The sequence below is a fragment of the Phyllostomus hastatus genome, unplaced genomic scaffold (assembly GCF_019186645.2).
Source record: "Phyllostomus hastatus isolate PE091 unplaced genomic scaffold, TTU_PhHast_1.1 phas_contig_209, whole genome shotgun sequence".
NCBI classification, from domain to species: Eukaryota; Metazoa; Chordata; class Mammalia; order Chiroptera; family Phyllostomidae; genus Phyllostomus; species Phyllostomus hastatus.
In genome coordinates, this window is record NW_025333735.1 from 18,552,684 (window position 1) to 18,571,185 (window position 18,502).

The window sequence follows — 18,502 nt, forward strand, 5'->3', positions numbered from 1 at the left end:
GCCTTTGTGGGATGGGTATTTTTTCCTGTGGTGTTTGTCTGAAGTAGAGTGGTTATCCATACAAGTTTTCTTTCTTGCAAGGTTGTCTTTTTCCCGGTCCTTTGGCTAGAAAGAGGAAGCTTCTTTTTAGACTTTTCTTTGTCTGCATCTATTTCTGTTTCTACATTGCTGTCTTTTTTAGCTCCATGTTTGGAATATATGTGGCAATAAGAAAACCCAGAGAATTCACAACTGTCATTCCTTTTGCCCTGAGAACTATAGTTGCTTTGTCTTCTTCCAAAGACTTTTAAAGCTTTCTTATGTTGTATGTATGTGTGTGTGTGTGTGTGTCTTTCTTATGTCAGTCATTCATATATACATATACATATGTATATGTATATGTATATATGTACACATATATGTATATGTATACATATACATATATATGTATATATATATATTACAGGGGTTTTAGTTGTGTTTAGGAGGAGAAACAGGCAAAAATGTGTGTATGCCATCTTCATGGATGCAGGACTGCCCTTTATTTGGTTTTTAAAATAAGAGCATGCTAAGTCATGTGATACACATCCCCATTCCTGGAACTTGTAAATATATTATCTCACATGGCAAAAAAGACTTTCCATATATAATTGAATAAAGATCTTCAAAGGAGGAGATTATCTTGCATAATCTGCATGGGGCCTATCTAATCACATGTGTACTTAAATGTGGAGGACCTGTCCCAGCTGTGACCAGAGAGAGGTAATCCTGCTGCCTTTGAAGATGGGGCAAGGGTGTGGGTAGCCTAGAAGCTGGAGAAGACAAGGAAATGAATTCTCTTCTAGAGCCTCTGGAAAGGAACAGAACCCTATTGACTTCTTGGTTTTAACCTAGTGAGACCTACATCCAGACTGCTAACCTACAGTACTCTAAGTTAGTAAATTTGCATGTTTTTAATCCACTCTTTTAGATAATTTGTTATAGCATCAATAAAAAATTAATACAGTTGTATAATATTCCTATAAAGCAATAATCAGATCAGACCTTCATCTGAAGACTCATTATCTTATTTTAATTAGAATGAAAATGTATAGAGATTAAAATTGTCTTTTGAAAGACAGTGCATTTTTGAGTGGTTGGTAATTTCAAAATGAGATGATAAATGTATATCTTGCATGTACTTGGTTTATAAAAGACATTCAATAAGTGCCTATCAAAGTTGTTGAGAACTAGAAGAAACAAATAGTAATGACAAAATGTCATTTTTTAAATATTCATAATGCATGAATTATCTAATATTATTTGTATTATTTTATCATTATTATGTTTGTATTTTGTAGATAGTGAAGCTAGTTCTATAATGGAAATAGAAAATGTAATTCTGGCTAAAATGCATGATGATCAAGAAGACCACTCAGATGCAATATTAAAATCTGAAAAGTTTCAGCAGGACTTATTTTTCATGGAACGAGTTCTAATGGAAAATATATTTCAGCCCAAACTTGCAGCTTATCGGCAGCTTCCTATTTTGAAAGGTATTTAAAGAAATAATCACATTTAAACAAACTCAAATAATTTTAAAAATTAAATTTTTTTTATTTTATTTTTAATTAAAAATTAAAATTTTTTCTAAATATTATTATCTAAGTATTATTATTTCTAAATGTAATCAACTGGGCTATCAATTATGAGAATATATGTTTATGTAGCTTTTAGCACTTCTAAATTATTTCTAAATATTAATATCTAAGTATTATTATTTCTAAATGTAATCAACTAGGCTATCAATTATGAGAATATATGTTTATGTAGCTTTCAGCACTGTACATGTCACAGTAGAGTCCAGACTAGAGAACCCACAACAAGTCATAGTCCCTTAGAGTCAAAACTTCACAAGCATCTCTGCCTCCCTCATCCCTGCATTAAGTTATTCTCTCATATCCAACCTTCCTTTTCGATTGCCACTGATACTTCCCAGGTTCTGGTTTCATTACCTCTCCTTAACTTTATTGCAGGATCATTCTTCTTGTTCTCATTGCTACAAATCTCATCTCATGTGTCCTCAGAATATTTTGAAGGATTTTAGAGATTATGTAAAGCAACTTCCCAATATTTGAGTGATGAAAATAAAGGCCATAGAAACTTTCTAAGGTTATATAATCTATTGCAAAGCTTTGAGAAGGGATCCCTTTGGCAGTGTAGTGTCTGCCACAAAAATGTATACTGTTAATATTTCTCCCATAGGGACTAGAGCCTTTTACTAGAATTTCAGGGATTACGAGACGCTGGATCTGAACTGACACTAACTCCCGAAGACAAAACATCACTGTGGTCCATGAGTCAGAGTGTAAAGACATACAGAGGTCAGGTGATCAGTGGAGCTTCAGCTCAGGCCCATCTCACAGTGGGGTCCATTGGGTCATTGATCCCATCCTGTGGTTATCTGCCCTGTTCCCGAATGTGTACTTGGAAGAGAAATTTTCAACCAGTGGCAAAATCCCCACATATGATTGTTGACCTGTAGAGTGAGGGCTATTACGGTAGGAAATGGCTAAGTGAAAGCCACTAGAGTTGCCTCTACCTATGAAAATAGTAAACCAGAGCAATACCACACTTCTGGAGGGATTTTGGAGATTAACGCCACCATCAAGGACATGAAAGATTCAGGAGTATTGATTCCTACAACATCTCCCATTGGATTCCTCCTCCTGGCTTGTGTAGAAAACACATGGATCTTGGAGAATAACAGTGGGGTTATTGCAAATTTAGTGAGATGGTGACTCCAATTGCAGCTGCTGTTCTAGATGAGGTTTCCTTGCCTAAGCAAATTAACATTCCTTAGTACCTGGTGTGTAGTTACTTATACAATGAATGCTTTTTTTCCCAATGCCTGTTGGTAAAAACCACCAGAAGTATTTGCTTTTGGCTTGCCAGGCCAGCAATACACCTTTACTGTCTTAAAAAGGAGTATATCAATTCTTCAGCTTTCTGTCATGATTTAGTCTGCAGGGACTTTTCCTTCAACAAGACATCACACTGGTCCATGATACTGATGGCATCATGTTGACTGGACCTAGTGAATAAGAACTAGACTTACTGGTAAGACAGTTGCATGTAAGTGTGAGAAATAAATCTTACACAATTTCAGGGGCCTTTCACCTCAGTTGAACTGCCAGTGCTGTGGAATGTGTCGAGAATACTTTCATCCAGCTCCTTTTACAATCAAAAAAGAGACATGATACCTAATGGACCTCTTTGTATTTTGGAGGCAACCTATTCCCCCTTTGAATGTGCTGCTCTGGCCCATTGGTTGAGTGTCCTGAAAAGCTGCTAGCTTTGAGGGGGCCCCAGAACAATAGAAGATTCTGCAACAGGCCAGGCAGCAATTCATGGTTCCCTGTCACTATATGATCCAGCAGACCCAGTGGTGCTTGTAGTGTCAGTGGTAGATGGAGATGCTCTTTGGAGCCTTTGGCAGGCTCCCACAGGTAGAGAAGACAGTAATCTTTTTATTTGATCTAATTTTAGAACCAGAACCTGAAGAGCTTGAAGACTTTTCAGAAAGTGAAAAAACTGAAGAGATAGAAGAAGATTTTAAGAAGGAGGAAGAAGAAATAGAAATAAATGAAGAACAATCAATAATACCAGCCAATTTGGAACGACTCTGGTCCTTTTCCTGTGACTTAACCAAAGGACTTAATGTGAGCAGCCTTGCCTGGAATAAAACAAATCCAGTAAGTTATTGAATATTTTAATAATTTAATCTCTAGCATTTAAGGGCCATTGTCAAGCCCTTGAACCTCTAGTTTTAGAATGCCTCTAAAGCAAGTTTATATTTCATAGGGGGGTAGGGAAATGCTAATAGTTACAAAAAATGTTTTTCTTCTTTAATATAAAAACATTACTATTATTGTTTTAGGAGATGTACTCGGGACATGACATTCTCTGAACCCATATCAGATACTGAGAAATGAACTAGAACATAGTATATCATTGATTTATTTTAGCATTTACCAAACTCATGTATCCCAATTTGTATTCTCCTTAAATTAATTGTATTCAGAAGCATATACTTCATCCGGTAACAGTGAAAATGTGCAAACTAATTTTGAGATTCCTTAAAATGCTATCACCATTAATAGTAGCAGGTACTTAAATAGTACTTACTATGTACCAGGCATATTCTAAGCATTTTACTTGTATTCACACAAAAACTCTGCAAGTTAGGTATTAATTTCCCCATTATGTTGATGAGAAAATTGAAGCACAGAAAGGATAAACAACTTGCCTAAAGTTATGCAACGTAAGTGAAACAGTCAATGTTCAAACCCACACATCTGCCTCCGGGTCTCTTGCCCTTAACTACTATATTGCTGAAAATCAACTTTAGACAAATTAGATGAATCATCAAGCTGGGGAGTGGTATGTTTGCTTGTAAAAAAGAGATGATTATAGAGTACTGAGACTTGTTTTCTCCTGGGGTATATACACTGCTTCTGAAGACATGATTTTCAACTAGCTATTCCCAAATTCTTTTATGTAATAGCAATACCTTTGGAATAAATATTTAGTGTATTTTAAAGTGATCAAAACTAACTTATATGTTTAAATTGTACTATGTATAAGAATTAGCCTTATTATTTTATATTTACATCTTTTAAAATACTATGTGAAAATATGATAGTTGTTATGGTTATTAAAAATAGAATGTCTATAATCATTTTTGTTAGAACCTAAATAGCATATAATTTAAATTATGTATATTACTTTTAATGAAATAAAATACTTTTAGTATGGATTTATGTTTATAAAACTATACTTGACGGGGGGAATGGGGACAACTGTGACTGAATAACAACAACAAAAAAGAAACTATACTTGAGAACATCTTGTAGATCATTTATATGCATCTTTATATATTTGCAATATAAGTATGTGATACTCTCTTATATTAAATATATTTTTCTGGTTTTTAGGACCTTTTGGCTGTTGGCTATGGTCATTTTGGATTTAAAGAACAAAAAAAAGGATTGGCTTGCTGCTGGTCAATAAAGAATCCCATGGTAACTCAAACAGGAATAAGACCCAATTGTATTTAATTAAATGCTGATACAGTTATCATAAAATAGATAGTTGTATGTGATAATTAAACAGAGTCAAGACAATTTTTCAAGCAAGACTTTTTTGGTTTAAATACGTAACAATTAAAATTTCTTCTTGCTTATATAAGATTACTTCATTTATAAATTCACTTCTATATATTTATAAATTCATTTAGTAAGTATTTTTTGAGCATCTACTGTATGCTGTTAGATCTGATGATCCAAAGTTGAACCATTATTTTTTTAATCACTGCTAACTACAAAGAGTGAATTTGCAAATGAAAATCCTTTGAAAATTATGTTCCATTTAATACTGGATTGTTTCTTAATATATGAGTAACTCCTTATCACCTTGTAAAATAGATTACTGCTATTTTCAACTCAGAACAGAAATGTAAGGAGAAAAGCTTAGAAAAGGATCAGAAGAGCATATAAAAATAGAGTTTTTATAAATATTCCAAGTCTGTTAGGAAGATGGGTTTCTATAGCACGAAAGAAAGGCAGAAGCAATTTTAAACATGTGGGAGGATCACTATAAGATTCATCATCAGTTGGTTCTCTTCTTTTCCATGTTAAAGGGTGTTAAAAACAAGAAAGCTTTTAGATCAGACATTAAAACAAAACAGTAAAACTTTAGACAGGGTTGAAGAGAGTACCTTAAAGAGTTTTGGAGCCTCTTCCATTACTTAGAAATTATTAGATAATCCAAATGTCTGAAACAGATACTCAAAGATGGGAATATATGTTAGATAATCTCTTTGGAGTTCATTATTTGTTTCTTTAAGAAGGTAGACCTGTGCTGATCATACAAATCCCATTGAAAGATTGCCAAAATATGGTAAGTATTATAAAAGCCCATCCTGTAATTCTTAAAATTAGTGAGCTCTGGGGATTCATCAAAGGAGAGGAAAGGAGGTTTTTTTCACCTCTGTACTGGAGGTTAGGAAAAGAAGAGTAACCAAATGTAGACTAACTCTTACATCCCCATTGCCACCAGGCTGTACTTCAGCCATCATCATGCCCCACCTACTGTGGCCTACCAAGCCAAGTTTTAAATGTAATATACTACTTTTTTTATCTAGTGGCCAGAACGTATTTATCAGAGTCCATATGGAGTTACTGCTGTGGACTTCTCAATTGGAGCACCTAATCTTCTAGCAGTTGGCTATCACAATGGCACCGTTGCAATTTACAATGTGCAGAGCAACAGCAATGTTCCTGTCCTGGATAGTAGGTGAGAATGCAGAGGTTAGATAAATGTGTAATACGTACTTACTTAGGGAAAAGGGGCAAATTACTCTAATGGTTTTGAGTGAATGTATATATTGTTATCGAGAGTGATGCCATTATTTTTCTAACATTTAATAATTCCTCATACTGTCTCTCCAGCTGAATGCTTTGTCCTAACATCTCCTGTGTCTGTTCCTCCGTCCACCTCACCAACAGACTTCCTTTGGCTTGACAGTTTATTCTTACTCTTTCTTTAAATATTTTTTCTCAGCTTTGTTGAGGTATAAGTAGAAAAATTTCATATATTTAGGTTGCACAATATGATTTTTAAAGGTGCCACAATGTGATTTTTAAAGGTATACAATGTGATAATTGAATATATGTATACATTGTGAAGTCATGACCACAATCAAATTAATTAACACATCCACCACCTCACATAGTCATTTTGTGTGTGTGTGTGATGAGAACACTTATGGTCCACTCTCTGTGCAAACTTTGAGTTAAATGGTACAGTATCATTAAGTATAATCACCATGCTGTCCATTAGATCTCCAGCACTTACTCATCTTATAACTGAAAGTTTGTAGTCTTGACTCCTGAGGTGTCACCTATTGAAGGAAACATACCCATTTCTTTCCTTTGTGCATCCTATACACACCTTTATCACAGCACATGTATCACAGCACATGCTGTACAAAAATCATTTACATATATATCATCTTCTGGAGGGGGCTGTAAGCACCCTTAATCCTTTGAGGGCAAGGATTAAGTCTTACTTTTTGCATGCTCAGTACATTTGTCACATGATATTAGATAGGTAACAGAATGACAGTAAGTGTTTAAGGATGAAGGAGTGAAATAAATGTAAACACACAATGCAATATACAGATGATGTATTATAGAATTGTACATTTGAAACATATATAATTTTATTAACCAATGTCACCTCCATAAATTTAATATTTAAAAAAGAGATATAGAATTTTTAAAAGAAAAAAAGATGAGTCATACTGAGAAAATAAAAAAGTTAAAGGGGAAAGGTACTGAATATGTTATGTTTTTATAATAAACTACAATGGGTCAATAAAGAGATAGAATATTAATGTTAGTGTTTGAGTAAACTTGGCTGAAACTCAAAGGAAATAAGCATTAAAGAAGGGGTTCCTAAACTTAACTTTGAAGTTATTTGCATAGTTTTGTAAGTGCTGGCCTCTCTGCTTATTTCCAGGAAGAGCATCCAAAAGTTTTACCAAATAATCAGAGATATCTATGATTTTAAAAAGATTCAGAATTATTATTTTGGAGATTTTGCATAAAAATAATTAAGGGATTCACTAGTAAGAACAGAGCGACCCATTAATCTGATAGAAAAACAGTTAGTAATCTGACAAATGATTTTAAAATTCACTGAGAAGTGAATAAAATTAAAACAACTTATCCATTGAAGCTATGAAAAACATAAAGATCCCTATATATTCAGTATGTCTAAAATAAACTAAATTTAGACAACCAGGAAAAAATAAAAGGAATAGAATAAATGAAATAGGTTTTGAGAAGAAATAACTTGCTTTTGTATTTGTTATGACAGCCAATATAATTAAAGGCAGTAAAAAAAGTTTTTTTAAGAAATGAGAAAAACAACAGTGAATATTAAGTGTCAAAGTTATTATCTTTTCTGTTTTCAAAATATTTAAAGTAAAAGTCTAGTTTTGAACAATGAAAGCATCATTGTATGAGTAGGTCATGGTGTCCTCCAGAGCTATCCTTATCACTTGTACTGCAAGTTTTTTAAAAAAATATTAAAATGATCCTATATTTAGCACTTTTCCCTGTTTCAGCGAGTCCCCTCAGAAACACCTGGGGCCTGTGTGGCAGCTACAGTGGATAGAACAGGACCGAGGGACAACAGGAGACGACAAGAGAGAAATACTGGTTTCTATATCTGCAGACGGGAGAATCTCCAAGTGGGTTATACGGAAAGGACTGTACTGCCATGGTAAAAAGTACATTAAAGATGTATATATTTCCAGTGTTCTTTCTCTTGTTATGTGCTGAATTAAAAATTCCTAGTAAACCACATGTAAGAAGTGGCAAATTTTGGTTTTGCTAAATAAGAAAAGAAAAGAAAACTGGGCTCGGTCATTATTTTTCTAAGCATCTAATTCTGGTATTTGCTAATTTTAATCAAATCACATGCAAAACATGGCAGAAATCATTATTTGCAGATAAGATATTTATCTACAACCATGTGGTAAATAAGATACATATTTTTTTCTTTTACCCTTCTAAAATAATTTTAATAATCAAAGTGGTTTAGGGATGATTTAGAATTTCAGTTGAAACTAGTAACACTCTCAAACACTGTTATATTTGGATACTGACTTTTCCAAGGCAGAAAGCCTTTTCCCCTATTCTCTCCCTGTCTTTTTTCCTTTCTTTTTTCTCTGCCCTACATCATTTTAAAAACTAGTTCAGAACCCTTGACAGTTATCTCTATAATTGCCTGGAACTGTGGCACAGATGTAGCAGAAACAACATACACATGTGATATCACACGGCAGTTGATTTTCTTTCCCTGGTGTATACATGGTCCATTCACCATCCTAGATTCTTCTAACTGCTGAAACATCCTGGTACCAGGAAAAACACATAAAAACCTTCTATTTTCAGAGCCATGAAAAAACAGACCTAATGGCGAAATCACACTGTTTTCCCATGAAGAAAGTAAAAACCTGTACACCTCCATAATTTGAAAACCTTGGGGAGCCTAAGAAATGTAATATTTCTTTTTCTTTAAATAAAGATTTGATGCGTTTGAAGCGAACTACTTTTGGCAGCAACAAAAGAGGAGGGGAAAAGGAAAAGAAAGGTGAAGCTTTGATATCACGACAGGCTCCTGGAATGTGTTTTGCTTTTCATCCCAAGGTAAATTATTTCCATCTATTATTTGCTATTGTATATAACAACCTCTAATAATTCAAGTGTATTAAGATATAAAGCAAGACAAAATGTTAGCATGTTACAATGATTAACACTGTACCTTGTAAATAAAAAAAAATAACAAACATAGCTGCCAGCTGAAGGGAGAATGGCACATTCCAATTGACATTACCACGTCTTTATATACTTTCCAGAGGAAAAGTCTGTATTTCTAGGAACTGTGGCAGGATCCTCTTCACAACTGAATGTTTATCTTGAATGCCTCCCCTTACCCTTGTGTGTCTGCTGCTCTGTCATGCTGACAAGAACCAAATGTACTATATAGTCCTCTGTATCCTCAGTGTGGGTGGTGACATATTTCTGGGGATGAGGAAGGCCACTTAAGTTCATGCTTATTAAGACAAGAATCAAATCAAAGCATAGTTCATGAAGTTCTACTTATTCAGTTACTTTTATCTGAAAATTCTTTGGAGTCAAAAAATCCAGCCTTTATTACACACTTCTAAGAAAACATAGCCTTATGTTTTCTGATAAATATGCAGACCAACACTTGAGCTCCTGTTCTGTTCTATCCTATCATCCAAGTGGTATTTAAGTCTTACTGTGCTACTCTTTCCACTCCCAGCATACTACTTGTTAATGAACCTCAGGAATTTATTATATTTCACTCTTCTAACACTGCTGTCATATTCTAACTGCCTTCAGTTTTAAATTCCTGTAATCTACTCTTCATCTCAACTCTTGAACAGTTTTCAATGTGGGCAGGGCAGTGAGTATTTTCCCACCACAGGACATTTCACAATGTCTTAACATGTATTTAGTTGTTGTAGCTTTAGGAGGTGAGCATGGGGAGGAATGCTATTGACATCTAATGAGCAGAGTCCAGGGGTGCTGCTAAACATTCTGTAATGCATAATACAAGCACCACTGTCATCTCCCCATCCCCAAACATAGAATTAGCTGGCTTAATAGATCTGGACTGAGAAACCCTAGTCTAGTATCCTAGACATGTCCTTGGTGGAAGGAATTCAAGATGATCCTATAGTCCGTAAAGAGAGTTTTACTTCTTCCTATATAATTTGGTTACCTTTTCTTTCTTTTTATTGCCTGATTTCACTCCACACAAGGATGAATGGAAGTGGTAAAAACAGACATCTCTGTCTTGTTCTTGATCTTAGGGAGAAAACATTGAGTCTTTTACTATTAAGTGTGATTATGTATGATATGAGCTGAAAAGACTTTTCAGGAGCTCCCTTTATATTACTATTTGTTGAGAGTTATTTTTTGTCAGGAATGGGTGGCGTGTTTACATTAAATGCTTTTTCTGCATCTATTGATATGATTATATAATTTCTTTTAAAGTTTGTTAATATGGTAAATTACATTGGTTGATTTTTATTTATTTATTTAAATTTTTAAATTGAATGCCAACTTATTTTTTTTAAGATTTTATTTATTCACTTCTAGAGAGGTGGGGAGGGAAGGAGAAAAGAAACCTCAATCTGTGAGAGAAACGTGGATCGGTTCCCTCTCACATGCCTCTAACCAGGGATCTGGTCTACAGCCTGGGCATGTGCCCTGACTGGAAATCGAACTGGTGACCCTTCAATTCACAGGCCACCGCTCAATCCAGCTAGGGCTAAAAGCCAATTTAAAAGACTTCAGTGCCTAAACAGAAAGTTTCCAGGAACATAGGTAACAGTCGTGTTTCTAGCTCCTTCCAGCCATGAAGTCCTGTGAGTACCCCAGCAGCATCAGTCACAAAACCCTAAGACTGGAATATACTTGAGCAATAAGCACTTTCATTTGACTGCCTCTGGGAAATCTCAGGAACTCTACACAAGGACAAAGGACAGACATGCACACAGGCCACTTGGCTCCTACAGTCCCCATACTTCTACAACAGCAACCTCACTTTCCACAGTGCCCCTGGACCTCTGTTGAAGGGGAGCCACTCTCACTGTCTTCCAGTTGACACACTGTTCATAAAGAATCCCTGCCACCCACCTGCCACAGGAAGTCCTGGGGCACCGAGTGGGAAACAGATACAATACACTGAAATGGAGATGGAAGGCACATGCCAGACAATACTATCCACCCTCGATCCTTCACCGCTTTAGACAGTCAACTGTTGTAGAAATATACACCAACAAAGTAGTGTGTGAAGTGGAGAGAACAGTGATGAAAAGAAAACAAAACTAAACATTGTAGTCCCTGGTAAGGGAAAAGAGAAACTAGAAGAAAAGCAAGAGGAATAGAGTTGACATAAACTTTTATCTTCTATCAATACTTGATTTCTCCTTGACCTCCAGTTTGTAGATTATCCAAGAGCAGGGTTGCCAGATTTAGCAGATAAAAGTACAGGAGGCTCACATTAAATTTGAATTTCAGATAAAGAGCAAATAGTGTTTTATTGTATGTCCCAAATATTGTATGGTACATTACTTATACTAAAAAGTTATTTGTACAAAATTATTTTGTTTTTTCAATTTTAATTAAGTTTATAAGAGTAATACTGGTTAATAACACTATATAAGTTTCGGGTATACAACATCTGCATACTCCATTGTGTGCTCACTGCTCTGCTTTTGTTGTGTAGAATATTACTGTGTTTTTCTCTGGTAACCCTATTCAGGAGGTTCAGTTAGCCTGAGGCTACTCTGATCACATCTTGTCAACGCCACAGCAAGACCATCACAGAGCAAAGCACAGACACTTCACCCACCACAGGGGGAAGCCATGTGGTATATGGTCCTTTTAGCTGCCAGACACTCAAAGATCCAGTACTATTTTGGCAGGATGAGAGGGTATGTACATGGTGGAGTTGCCAACCACTATCTGCCAGGTGCAGAAGTTTTTCTTCCATATCAAATAAAGAGGGTAAGAAGTATTGCAACTATGGAGAAGCAGGCCTACTGGGCTGAGGAATCTGATTCATACTGCCCCAGGGCAGGCTGAGCAACTCCAGCTCCCAAGTTCCGGAAAGCTAACATACTCCAACTCTCTCGGAGCAACTGAAAGGCCTCAAAAGGCTGAACACACACACACACACACACACACACACACGCACGCACACACACACACACACACACACACACACACACCCCTAAGATGTACACAGAAGGGAGGAACAGGAATAGAGCAAGATAGCCTTTATAGTAACTTAAGAGGAATGACAGCAAAGGAAAAGTCTCAGAGGGTTCACAGAACTCCTCACAATGACTGGCAAGATGATTTGGTTGGTTGGTTGGTTGGTTTTATTTAGGGGGTCAACCTTCAGTGGTATTTCCTTAAAACGGAAGATGAAAAAAGAACAAATGGCCACAGAGAAGCCTCAGAGACATGGCTTTTCAGAGGGAGTGTTAATTCCACCTTGCCAGGCCCGTGGTGCTATCAGAGTCTCCCAGAAGATCTGGCCATCAGATCCCACATTCAACGCACTCCAGTGATCAGGTGCCAAACCCAGCTCCTGATAACGGGAGAGGAACACTAACAAGTCTTTGAAAGGCATTACTTGCTAAGGTGTGAAGAGAGCCACATTATGCTTTTTTTTTCATAGCCTCTTCCATGGGAATTCCTAGTTCCTATTAACCCAGCATCTTGGAAACTGTGTTTCCAGAGATGTTAATAGGTGTTGCATAGGACCAAAAAAAAAAAAATTCCAGAAAGTATTGCATACTTATTAAAAATTATAAATTTCTGCTGGAGAGGAACCTCTTGAGCTTTTATTTATATAGCTGGTCCCTGGCTTATTTGACCACAGAACCCTTTAAGGAATATCTATTCCCATCTTACAGAACTTTGGGAAATACTGCTTAACCAGTTTTGTGAAAAAGTCTCATCTCAAGAATGGGAAGGATATGTCAACACTGGGAACACCTAGGAATCCAGTGTAAACTAGTTTTTAAAAATCAATGTATTAGAAAGTTTAAGGCAATGATTTGAAAACTGGAGTGCCTCGTCCTTCTGTGAGGCACTTGCTCAATGGTAACTATAGCCAGGGAAGCTGAAGTTCAATTTAAAAGCAGACAGGCAAAAGTCTACAGAAAACTACAAGGCTGCTCTGCTTAGTTGTGGCTTGGCCAGCACAGGAAAGAACAGTGCTCGGTGCTGTCTCTATGGTGTCTTCTCTTACCACTTTGATGGGATGCACAGGCGTGCGCGCTCACACACACGCGTGCACACAGACACACACACCCTCCTAAAGGTGCAGACCAAACTGCATAGCAGCCGTATAGGGACTAGCCTGTCTGTCTTCATTCCTCTGAAAGCCTAGTAACCTGGAGCCTGGTTTCCAGAAGAAGAGACAAATGGCTCTGTTGGCATTGTAAATTGCTGTCAAAGGAATGCCCCCTTACTGTCCATGGATGCAGTCCCGAAGTACCACCCCGAAAGCTTTAAGAGGACACACTTCTTGGTTTTCTTTTTGGCAGGGTAAAACATAGCCCAGAGAGCTTCTGAAAATACTCCATTCTGCATCAGAGCAGAACATCCCAAATACTTCACAGCCCCCATCTGTTTAGCCAAGGAAGTGCCTTGCTGAGGAGTTATGGGCACTAGGCTCTGTTCCTTCAGCTTCTTCACTGTCTCAAGGTCACTCTTCCAGTCCCTCCTGGTGCCTACCAGCAGAAGAGGTACATTGGAGCAATGGTGGAAGGCCTCTGAGTGCCATTTATGCCTCACATTGTCATAAGAGGATGGGCTGCTGATGGAAAACAGATGATCAAGATAGAAGTCTGGGGGTAGGAGAGTGTTCTCAGTCGATCACATTCTGTTGACCAGCTGTGTCCCACAGGTTCAGGCTGATGGTTTAGCCATCCACAGATGTCTAGGTGCTATAGTTGTCAAAGACAGTGGGGATATACCCTTCTGGAATTTTGCTGTGTAATTGATGAGGAGGCAGGCCTTAGCCTCAATCCCATCTCCTACAACCATGCAGTTGACTGTCTGCAGTCTTCCCTTGGAGTCCACAGACTTCTAGAGGACAGGCTTCAGTGGGTCCTAAAAGCCATCTCTGATGTTATGTGCAATCCTGTAAGTATGTGTCTAAGCAGATTTTTCCTGCAAAGTGGTCATTGTCCCGTGTGGTTCAATTGCCGCAGGGAGAGCCTCCCAGTGTTTCTTTCCTGGTTGATTTTTACATGTTTATTCCTTCTGGAGTAAACCCCACTTGATCTCGATCTACCCTTATAATATAATGTTGGATTTAAGATGCTAAAATTTTGTTTAGACTCTTAATATCTTTCTTTGTAAGACATACTGGTTTATAGTTTTCCTTTCTGGTAATGTCTTTGTCTGGTTTTGGTATCAAGGTAATCCTGGCCTCACAGAATAAGTTGAAAAGTGTTCCCCTTTCTTTACTTTTTTGAAAGAATTTGCATACAATTAGTATTATTATTCATTACGTGTTGGATAGAATTAATAAACCATTTCGTCCTTGAGTTTTCTTTTGGGAAGATATTTAACTTTTAACTAAAATTCAAATTTTTAATAGTATAGAACTATTATATTGTTGCGCGTGGGTCACCGGCCAGCAGTGACCACGGAACGCTGTGGATGGCTCGCCGAAACACACGCGAGAAAAAACAACACATGCACAGAGACAAGCTAGTTTCTGTGGGGAAGTAGGGACGAAATGGCCCCCCCCCTAGTGGGGAGCGCGCCGATTTACAGTCCATACCTGCTTTTATTGGGCTCATTTTGCGTAATAATTCAGGTAAAGTACAGTACTCATTAGGGGGAAGTAAGGAACCATAGAAAACAAAGAACTCTGTCGGTCTATTGAGTTGGGGGTCAAAGAGCTGTAAGACTGAGGAACAAACTAACTTCCTCCTAAGACCCTTCTCATTCAACTGAGAGCATTCTAAACAAAGGAGGTTTCACAGTAATTTACATGTTCTTTCTTAGGCCTGATCACCCCAGGAAATCCGCACTTCTCAGTACCAAGCCGTACCACCCTGTCATTGTTTCAGGCTTAGGTGGAGCGCGGGAACTAAGGCAACCGAGAGATAAGGAGATTTTCTTCCAGACGCTGAGAACTCAGACTTTGTCAAAGCCAAGGAGTGAGGGTCCATCACCCCCTTTTGCTGCAGCCCCCCAAGTCCTTCTTTTGGGGGCCTCCCAAAGTGATCGTGCCTGGCTTAGGTCGTTCCCCCCGTGGGGAATCTTACCCGTCTTTGGCTAACCAACCAAGCTTTTGGGGGTTCAGTCATGAATAAAGCAGCAGAAGCAGCATTCCTGCCAGGAAGACAAGCTTTTGTCTCCTTGCCGGCTTACGGTTCCAACGGCGTTCCCTTAGCCTTAGCTAGGCGGGGGTTTCAGCCTCTGATACCAGTCAGGGCGGTTCCCAACATTATATCTTTTTCTTCTTGAGTGAGGTAATTGATATCTTTCAAGGAATTTATTTTTAAATCACATTTGTTGAATTTAGTGGCATAATAATATTCCCTTAGTGTCTTTTAATAGCTGTAAAGTATGTAGTGATGTCACCTGTCTAATTCCTAATGTTAGTAATTTGTGTCTTCTCTCGCTCTCTTTTTTTCTGATTAGTCTGGCTAGAAGTTTATACATTTTATTGATGCCAAAGAACCAGTTTTTGATTTCTCTGATTTTTGTTACGCTTTTTCTGTTTTCGATATCATTGATTTATAGTTTGATATTTATTATTTCATTACTTCTAATTTGGTTTTATATGCTCTTTTTTTCTAGTTTCTTAATGTGAAAGATGAGATCGTTGATTTGTGACCTTTCTTCCTCATATAGATGACTGTGCTATAACTTTTCCCCAAAGTGCTGCTTTGCCAGCACCCCACAAACTGATATGCTCTATTTTCATTTTCACCCCTAGTTTCTCCTTTGTGTTCTCCTTTGATCAACAGGTTATTCAGAAAAACATTATTTAATTCTAAATATTTGGGTGTTTCCAAGGATCTTTCTGTTATTAATTTTTTATTCAATATCATCATCAGAGAACAAACTTAAAAAAAATGAATCCTTTTGGATCTTTTGAGATTTGTTTTAAAACCCAGAATGTTATCTTTACTGGTAAATGTTCCCTGTGTGCTTGAAAATATACATATATTCTGCTGTTTTGGGGTGGAATCTTCTATCAATATCGGTCAGATTAAGTTATTCAAGTAACTTAATGATCGTGTTATTCAAGTTTACCATATCTGGATTATTTTGTGTTTATTTCTTTCATCCATTACTTAGAAAGAGGTATTGTGGTTTCTGACCATAATTGTGGATTTTTATATTTTTCTTTGTAATTCTATCAGCTTTTGATTTATGTGTTTTGAAGCTTTATTTTAGGTACCTAAATATATAGAATTATTATATTCTCTTGATTAATCAACTCTTTTATCATTATGAAACAGTATTATTTACAACTGGCAATATTCTTTATTCTGAAGCCTATACAGTCTGATACTACTGTAGCCACTCCAGCTTTCTTTTAACTAGTGTTAGCATAGTTTACCACTTTCCATTCTTTTACATTTAACCTATTTGTATCTTTATATTATTTATTTAATTATTTTTGTTTATTTTTAATGTATTTGTTCCATTACCATTTATCCCCCCATACCATCTTCCACCTCTACCCACCCCCCTAACCCCCCACAATCACCACACTGTTGTTTGTGTTCATGAGTTCTTTCTGTCTTTCTTTTTGTTTCTTTTTTGTATCTTTATATTTAAAGTACATTTCTTACAGGCAACATATAGCTGGGTTTTGCTTTATTATCCAATCTTACAATCTCTGCTTTTTAATTGTGATGTTTAGACCATTTATGTTTAGTTTGATTATTGATATTGTTTGGTTTGAGTCTATTATCCTGCTTGCCTATTTTTTTGGTATGTGTATTGAGTGTAATATGTCTGGCCTCCTTGCCTAGAGGCAGAATTCTGAAAAGCTATCTCAGCAACAGAGCTTCTTATAGGTTGTGCTGAGACTTCTGTTGTAACTGAGCTATGGTTCAACTTAAACCTCTGCCCATTCCTATTTTCCTCAAAGAAGTTGTTCCTGAGAAAATGCCCCAATACATTTCTTGCATGGAAATCTCTGTGTCTCAGAGTTTATACACTGAAGTACCCAACTTTAGGCAGTAATCTCTAGAGAAAAATAACCTGCTTCTAAGTGGTGTTGGAATAATCATTACTCATGTAAAAATTAGATTTAGATGTCTACCCTATCATACTTGAAAAAACTTTCAGAAAGAAATGTAGAAGAATATCTCTATGACCTCAAAGTCAGAAGAACTTCTTAAACAAAGCACAAAAAGTGTCATATTTGTATCCAGCTATGTTAAAATGAGAGCTATTATTTACCAAAAAACACTAAAAAATTAAAAGCCATACACTGGGAAAAGATAATTGCAACATATTTAATAGATAAAGCACATGGAATAGAATATATAAAGAACTTACACAAAGGAATATGAAAAAGATAGATTATTAGTAAAATGGTAAAAAATATGAACAGAAGAGGAAATAAAATGTGCTCAACATTGTTAATATTCACATAAACAGCACTCAAAGCCATTAGGTATGATTTTATACCTAAGAGATGGCAAAATTTAAGATATTTGATATAACCAACTGTCGAAGAGGATGCAGATCAAAGGGAATTTTCATTTACCACTGAATGTGTATCAGTCATACTACTTTGGGGAAAAATGGTATTTTTTGTGTCATTTAAAACTGCATATACCCCATGATCTAGTAGTTGCATTCATAAGTACTGTTATACACTAGAGCAGTGTGTCTCAAATTTTAATGTACATATAAATTATTTGGAAATCTTGTGAAAATGCAGTTTCTGATTCAGTAGGTCTGGAATAAGGCCGGAGATTCTGTAGCTCTAAAATGCTCCCAGGTGATGCTGACCCCATATGGTTAGGATATTGAACACTCACTTTCAGACTTTTTGATTATGACTTCACTATAGGAAATACATTTGAAATCCCTATTTAATATATACATTTAGAGTTACAGATTTCTGAGGCACCATCTAGTTCAATTTCTCCTTCCCAGCAAGAATCATTTCTTCAGCATTATATACATAAATAGTTATTGTTAAGTCATCTGTCTGCTCCTTGACTAGTTCTAATGAAAGAGTACTTACTATTTCTCTGGAGTGCTAGTTCCATTGTCAGATAGCTCTTAGTGTTAAAAAGTTTCTTCCTCATTTTAAGCCAATATTTGTCCATGCAATTTCTAGATAGGATGCTAAGTTCTGTCCTCTGTTG

The 18,502-nt window shown here is 36.5% G+C and overlaps 1 protein-coding gene and 1 pseudogene across 1 annotated transcript in view; one reads left to right on the forward strand and one right to left on the reverse strand.

The window, feature by feature from the left end:
- The window catches only part of DNAI4 (dynein axonemal intermediate chain 4), a 73,371-nt gene that overhangs the window by 45,560 nt on the left and 9,309 nt on the right, over positions 1-18,502 (forward strand). Inside the window, exons 8-13 of the mRNA XM_045835515.1 lie at positions 1,320-1,514; positions 3,508-3,713; positions 4,956-5,042; positions 6,164-6,315; positions 8,153-8,310; positions 9,118-9,239. Of these exons, the coding sequence (XP_045691471.1) occupies positions 1,320-1,514; positions 3,508-3,713; positions 4,956-5,042; positions 6,164-6,315; positions 8,153-8,310; positions 9,118-9,239 (920 nt within the window). The remainder of the gene's footprint in view (positions 1-1,319; positions 1,515-3,507; positions 3,714-4,955; positions 5,043-6,163; positions 6,316-8,152; positions 8,311-9,117; positions 9,240-18,502) is intronic.
- On the reverse strand, positions 13,593-17,913 carry LOC123816390 (annotated as a pseudogene).